This window comes from Arachis ipaensis, chromosome B03, assembly GCF_000816755.2.
Source record: "Arachis ipaensis cultivar K30076 chromosome B03, Araip1.1, whole genome shotgun sequence".
NCBI classification, from domain to species: Eukaryota; Viridiplantae; Streptophyta; class Magnoliopsida; order Fabales; family Fabaceae; genus Arachis; species Arachis ipaensis.
The window spans coordinates 97,945,059-97,953,395 of NC_029787.2; the positions used below are offsets into that span (position 1 = coordinate 97,945,059).

General features: G+C 31.1%; 1 protein-coding gene across 1 annotated transcript in view; it reads left to right on the forward strand.

Moving 5' to 3' along the window:
- LOC107630742 (peroxisome biosynthesis protein PAS1) overlaps positions 7,853-8,337 on the forward strand; it is a 4,893-nt gene continuing 4,408 nt past the window's right edge. The window contains exon 1 of the mRNA XM_021119128.1: positions 7,853-8,336. Within this exon, the coding sequence (XP_020974787.1) occupies positions 8,119-8,336 (218 nt within the window). The 5' untranslated portion in view covers positions 7,853-8,118. The remainder of the gene's footprint in view (position 8,337) is intronic.

Sequence of the window (8,337 nt, forward strand, 5' to 3'; positions counted from 1 at the left end):
TATTCGGTATAGTTGCAACGTAAAAAAAAGAGAGAATTGTTTTATTGTTTGTATGTATATTGTCTCTAATTAAGCCTTTTATTTATACTTGTACAAGTTTAATTTTTTTCAAGCTTTTTGTACCATGCAAGTAAATTTAATTGGAGAAATGGTTGGTGGTCATCCAAATTCGTTCTCATAAGTAAGGATCTAGCAATTAACTAAAGGCATTTGATGAGTAAATACCTATAATGGTCACTGAGATTTGGGTCGTTACTCAATATGGTCCCTAAGATCCCAATTGCACCATTGTAATCCTCCATATATGGCTCCGGACACCATAATAGTCCCTAGACAGCTTTCCGGTGATGAGTCATCATCAAGACGCTGAAGTGACCTCATTTTGCCACGCTGGATGGTGCCAACGGCTAGTTGAGCTGGCACAGTTTCAATTTATATCCAATGTGGTCCCTCCCTCTATATTTAATCCTAAATTCCCAAATGTTCAGTAAGTTAATTTCTTCTTCTTCTTCATCGTTGTTTTCTCATTCTTGTTGTTGTTGTTGTTTCTAGAGCTGGAAGTGAATATTCATGATGGGTGGTGGAAGCACTAAAGCTGGAAGCTCTATTAGTTCACCGTGCAGTGGCCATCGAACGACAACGCAAAGCAGGAGCAAAAGATCTGGGGTGCCAGAATGGTGCGGTTGCGGCTGCCAGCCAGTTCTCAGGTGGTCTGGGATAGATTCAAACCCAAATAAATCATTTTTTGGTTGTCCCAATTATAATGTGGGTTATCAGTATTACTTGGGTTGTTATGATTGCTCCTACCTACCTGACTGTTCTTCTCTTGTTCTTCTTCCCTGAAGCTTGAGCATGTTATATGTTTGCTTGATTACAGACAAGTGGAAAGAGATGGTGTGGACTTTTTGTGTGGACAGATACTGGGAAGGATGAACCAGTTGAGAAACCAGAGTCTTATGGAGATAATCATGAAGTGAAGATGAACTTTAATTGGAGGTTTAGGAGATTAGAAGAAGATGTCCGGAATAAAAAATTGGTTAACCAATTGTTGGTATTAGTTGTGTCTGTATTGATTGTGTTAATTGTTATCCTGTATTGTAAAGCATGAGTTAAAAGAGTTGGTGGTGTGTACCATGTATTCATTGAATGAACAATATGTAAAAAAATGATAACATGATTATGGTATTAGAAACTGTTGAATGGTATTTGTTGATAGAATGTAAACTTGGATAACTCAATTAATGAAAACAGTAATATGCTAAAGAAGGCAGCATAAGTGATTGAAAATCAGCCAGCACTGTATTAAGATAATTGTTCAAATTAAAAGATAAGTGTATTAAGATAATGGTTCAACTTAATACAGTTAGTCACATAACACAAAGAGCAACCAACTAACATGAGCATGTTAAACAAAGTTGCCTCAAAAGGGAGGACTTTATAGCAAAACATAAAGAATTTTTTTTTCTTGTGTAGTTTTTGTCTAGCAAAAAGTATTAAATTCAAAACAGAAAGCCCTGTATATATTAAGCTAAATTCTTCAATTCTTCTTTCTTGGAGTATTAAATCCTGGAGTTGCGATGAACTTTATGTAATTGACAAGTCTTGTTACAGTTCCTGAACTAGCACCTTGCATGGAATTCACTGAGACAGAAGTTGCTAGTGGAGAGGATCTTCTCCTTGGTGATAAAAAGGCCTTTTTATTCCATGATCCTAGATAGAAAAAATTTACATTACACATAAATGATGATTCACTTGAATCACAAAAAATTTAAAAAATGTAAATAGAAAGTTATCTTTTGAGAATCTTCTACATCAGAAACAGTTGACTGAGATATATCTATCTCTACAGGTTGTGCATCAGAAGTGGTTGGTACAATCTCAGTAGACTATTATAGGTTTTCTCTTTATTTTTGGTGCATGTGGCCTGTTACATTCTTCTGCATGCTCCCATAATGGTTGTCCAGGAATTGGATTAATATGATGATTATATGTTTTCCTGTATGACTCCATTGTTAGTAAGCGGTGACAAAAGTCTTCTAGTAGCTTGTTAACCCGAGACAGTGCAGCACATGCATGTACACAAGGAATACCTGCATACAAACAACAGCCACAACAACCATGGGTTTTAGTCATATACCATTAATCAGATTATTATTATAGCACAAAAACAATTATTATAACAATACAAATAACTTGTAAGCATAAAAAATTGGCAAGTACATAGTCTTTTTTCCTAAGTTCACCAGCATTGCTTTATCTCATCATAACCAAGTTTTTTATGGTAGTTTCTCAGATAGAAGACATCTAATGTATCCACATCTAGGTCACCTAAACAAGCCTTATTATCCGGATAATATACTATTGTTCCTTTTTTTATCTTCTTTGAAATCACCGTCATGATGAAACATAATATCCAACATCTCTTCCATCTAAAAAAAAAATTTTCAAAACCCATTACTTGACAATCATTATAAACACAAATAGATTTTTCTATCCTATTTACACTAACTATTCAATAAAAAATAAAAAGAATAATACATGTACACAAACAAATTTTTCTATCCTATTTACATAATTATTTGCAAGATATAGTCACTTTATTTAGTAGAAGACAAATACAATATTGACTCCTAGACACGAAATTTTTAATTGAACAATAAAATATGTATGTTTCAAGTTCCGTAACATCACATCTTCTACAAACTTAATAAAGAGTATGCTTTTGTGATAACATGTTGCTGTTTATTTCCAATCTTCTAATAAAATTAAAGTGGCTTAAGTAAATAGATCTTTTAAATATTCTCATCATTATACATAAGAAATGAATTAGACAAATTATATATTATACAGGACAACTATAGCAGGAGTATTTATAGTATTGTCTACATTACAAGTCATTGCAGTACTCACTCATATAATAGACATTAACAGATAAGAGTTTTATCAAACAGAACACTCATGACCATGAAACAGAGCATGATTTTCAAACAGAGCATGACCATAATCAAACAGAGCATCTCATGAAACTCTAACTTAATCAAACCCTAGAACCATAGTAATAGAAAAAAAAACCATAATTCCAATCACACTCAAAACACAAGCATATGCAAAAATCATCATGTATTGCAAAAAAAGAATAAAAAAAAAACTTACCTTTACAAATGGCAGAACCTCTTGTTTCTGACGCAGAAGGAGACGAACGATGAAGTGAAACCTGATTTTGATGTCTTCTGAGTGCAAGAATTTCAACCTCACCAATGAAACCCTAAGGTAGTGGCATTGATGAAGAGAGGAGGAAGAAGAAGAAGAAAAGAAGAAGACAGAGGGTGAAAGTGGAGAGGACAAGTGAAGGGAGGGTGTGTTTTTTATCAAGCCCGTTTCATATTTTTATTTTGGGTCAAATGACAACGTTTTTAACAAATTGGGGTGCCAACCCAAAATGCCAACGTTTTGGCTCTCCAACGTGGTAACTTCGTGACACATCAGATCGTCAGTGATGACTCATCACCGGAAAGCTGTCTAGGGACTATTATGGTGCCCGAAGCCGTATCTGGAGGATTACAATGGTACAATTAGGATCTCAGAGACCACATTGAGTAATGACCCGAATCTCAGGGACTATTATGGGGATTTACTCGGCATTTGATAAGTGATTCTGCTAACCCATTTTGTGTATGAACATGAGCTACTGGATGTTCAACGCTTATTTCGTTAGCCATACAATAAGCATCAAAGACTTGGGAGGTGAATTCACTAGCGTTATCAAGACATATTGCTTTGATTGGATTTTCTGGAAACTGTACTTTTAATCGAATAATTTGAGCAAGTAATCTCACAAACACCAGCTTGCGAGAAGACAACAAGCACACATGTGACCATCTTGAAAATGCGTCTATTAGGACCATAAAATATCTAAATGATCCACATGGTGGATGAATAGGTTCATATATATCGCCTTGAATCCTTTCTAGGAATTCAGGAGACTCAAATCCAATCTTTATTAGTAATAGCCTTAAAATTAGCTTTCCTTAAAAACATGCAGCACAACAAAATTCACTAGATTTAAGAATTTTCTGTTTCTTTAGTGAATGTCCATGGGAGTTTTCAATAATTCTTCGCATCATGGTTGTTTCTGGATGACCCAATCGATCATGCCAAGTTATGAATTCATTTGGGTTAGTAAACTTCTGGTTTACAATGGCATGTGATTCAATTGCACTAATTTCAGTATAATATAACCCAGATGAAAGTGAAGGTAACTTTTCTAATATAACATTTTTATTTGAATCATGAGTCGTGATATATAAGTACTCATGATTTCCCTCATTCATTGTTTCAATATGATATCCATTTCGGCGAATATCTTTAAAATTTAATAAGTTCCGTAGAGACTTGATAGATAATAGTGCATTATTTATTATGAATTTTGTTCTTCCGGGAAACAAAATTATAGCTCTTCCAGATCCTTCTATCATATTGCCTGAGCTAATAATAGTATTAAAATATTCTTCTTTTTGGCACAAGATGAGTAAAATATATATTATTTTTTAGGATGGTGTGCGAACTTGCACTATTCGCAAGGCAAACATCTTCACTATATATCCTTACCATTTTTTCAAAGACAAATAATAATAAAATGAGTAGAAATATTTAAGCAGTAAAATTATTTTCTTGATTGAAAATATTTTTCTAAGAAGTATAGTATATACTAAAAATTTTACCGTTATTATCTTGACACATTCAGTAATTTTGAAATTCATAAATATTTTATTAAACATTATTTATATACATCATACTTAAAAATCAAATGCATAGAAAATAAAACTTAACAAGAAGTATCTTATATTATTTATTTATATGAGTACTTAACAAACCCACATGTTAAATTATTTCATCATTGATCAAATGGCCAATATTTCCTTCCGGATCCTCAAAGAAATCAGATACTTCATAATGAGAGGTGTAATTTTCAGCATTATTTGAAACAAAATTCGTTTCCTTTTCTTTGTCATCCTTTTTCGAAGATGCTTTATAAAGATCGACTAGGTGCTTTGGGGTACGACAGGTATGCGACTAATGACCCTTTCCACCACAACGGAAATATTTATCCTCTGTTGATTTATTTTACCCATTGTTTCTTTCTTTATCCCAGTTTTGGTGAGATATTTTCTTGTGAACATAATTTTTCAATCCTTCGTCAAGATGACAACAAAGGAAGATCATGACTTTGGCTTTATCCTTCTGGGATGAATTATTATCAGTCTTAATGGTATCTCCAAGATCCATTGAATTAAGATGGATTTCAGCATTTAGTATCCATGATAAATAGTTGTTTCAAGATATATCAAGAGCATTAAATTCAAGATGAGAGGGTTTCGACATAATGAAAATTTATTACACGAGTCTTCCTAAAATTTGATCAGAGTCTCGTGCTGATAACGTGTTGTAAAATAAATAAATAAATAAAAAAAATGTAATAAATATAAAATAAAAAAGTATAAATAGATAATTTTAGTATTAATATTCACCAATATAATTATCTCATCAATATAATAGAAATAATTCATATCTGTATTTACTAATATTATATGTTGTATGTAGTGTGTATATATATAAGAAAAGAGAGAGAGAAAGAGAAGTATTCAGTATGGTTACAACGTAAAAAAAAAAAAGAGAATTATTTTATTATTTGTGTGTATATTGCCTCTTATTAAGTCTCCTATTTATATTTGTGTAAATTTAACTTTTTCAAACTTTGGAAAAATGGCATCATCTATCATTATTCATTAACTATTTATACCATCCAAATACACTTAATTGGAGGAATGGTTGGTGATCATTCATATTGTAACACTAACGACCTAAAAGAAATTTTCAAATGCATTTAATTACGTATTATTATATTAATAAAAATAACTATTTTTTATAATTAGTAGATAAATAGTTATTTAAAATATATTTATTATGTATTTATTAAAATAAAAAATTTAAAATTTTTATTAATAATAATTTTAACATATATTTTTAAGATATATAATAATTAAAATTTAAATTTAAACTTAAAATAAAATAGCTAAAAACATAACACTTACACAACTTAGATTTTTTTGTTATGAAAAATTTTCACCATTTATGATGTACTATTAATAACAATGATCGAGTCAAATATAACACTTACCTAAACATATAAACATAGAGGGTTAATACTTAAATTCGTCCCTGAAAGATCACGCGATCTTTATTTTCGTCCTCGAATGATTTTTTTAATCAAATTAGTCCCTAAAAGATAAAATGTAAGTCAAATTAGTCCTTCTGTCAGAAAGTGCCACGTGGCACACTTGACATGTAAAAAAATTTTTAATAGTCAAAATAGTCTTTGAAAGTCTAAATATAAGTCATTTTCATCTCTCAAATTTTAAAAATTAGTCAAACTAGTCCTTATATAATTTTTTTATTTTTTCTTCATAATATTAAATTTAAAATATTTTTTGATACTACTAATTTTAATAGAAATGTAATTGACAAACAAAACATTAGTAATCGTATCTTTTTCTTCTTAAAAATTTTTTCAATAAAATTATCTCGCTCCTTTAATTCTTCTCAAAATCTCTCTTGTTCTTTTCTATTCTAAAACCTTTATCTTACACTATGATATTTTGCTGGAATATATATATATACTCAAAATTAAAATGTATGTATTTATTAACCTAAACAAAGTTATATGCTCAAAATTAAAATTTATGTATGTTAAAATAAACAAAGTTATATCACTATTTTTTTCTACTACATCTTTTTTTTCCATTATGATATTACATCCTATATGTAAGTAATACCATTACATCCTATATGTACGTTATACCATTACATCCTATATGTTTTAAAAAAATGTAGTAGAAAAAAATAGTGGTACAACTTTATTTAGTTTAACATACATAAATTTTGATTTTGAGCATATAACTTTATTTAGGTAATAAATACATACATTTTAATTTTGAGTATATATATATTCCAGCAAAATGTAATAATGTAAGAAAAATGTTTTAGAATAGAAAAGAATAAGAGAGATTTTGAGAAGAATTAAAGGAGAGAGATAATTTTATTGAAAAAATTTTTAAGAAGAAAAGATACGATTACTAATGTTTTGTTTAGTATAAAAAAATATTTCAAATTTAATATTATGAAGAAAAAATAAAAAAAATTATATAAGAACTAGTTTGACTAATTTTTAAAATTTGAGGGACGTCTGGACTTTCAAAGACTATTTTGACTATTAAAAATTTTTTTACATGTCAAGTGACACGTGGCATGCCACGTGGCACTTTCTGACAGAAAGACTAATTTGACTTATATTTTATCTTTCAGGGACTAATTTGATTAAAAAAATCATTCGAAGACGAAAATGAAGATCGCGTCATCTTTCAGGGACGAATTTGAATATTAACCCTTATTAATTATGGTTTTCTTTTTTCAGAAAAAGGATAGGGTTCTGCAGTTAAGGCTTAAGAGTGTTCTTGGTTGGGGTGAAAAGTTTCATCTGAAAAAGACTTGTGCCAGTGTGGCACGAAGAAGAAAGAGATTTGCATTGCAAGTTGCGTTTTTGCACTGGCTTGAGATTGAAGAATGGAAAGAAGTATCAATTTAATTTTGATATATTTATAATATAAAATATGTTATAGAATATTGTTAAAATTGAATTGAAGAAGTGTATGAATATCCAAACAAGGATAGAATTTGACTGAAATGGAAAAAAATCTAATCTAAAAAACTAAAATAGAAATATGAGAATAGTGACACGTAAGGCAGAGGAAGCATGAGTCACCAACCTTGCTCTTTTAAATATTCAACAGACGCCAACTTCAATGCGCTCTCCTCTCTACTCTTCGCACAAAGCGGGAACTCATATACAACCGCCTCTACCACCCCTTCCGCCGTTAACCACCCATACTTCCTCTGCCTCGGGACCGTTACTTCTTCAACATGCTGCACTCTTACGCTTTCTTACTTATCCATCACAACACATAACACCCAACAATCATAAATTAAACTTGTTTTGTGTAGGCTTCTCTGTGCGATCAAAAAAGAAAGAGTACAAAGTTGAACGATCAGAAGATCAGAGTGATGGAACAGAAAAGCATTCTGCTATCTGCGATCGGTGTTGGGGTTGGAGTGGGAGTGGGACTTGGATTGGCCTCTGGACAAGGAGTTGGAATATGGGGAGCTACCACATATTCCTCAAACGCCATAACCGCTGAGAAGATAGAACAGGAAATGCTACGACAAGTTGTTGATGGAAGAGAAAGCACTGTCACTTTTGATAAATTCCCTTATTATCTCAGG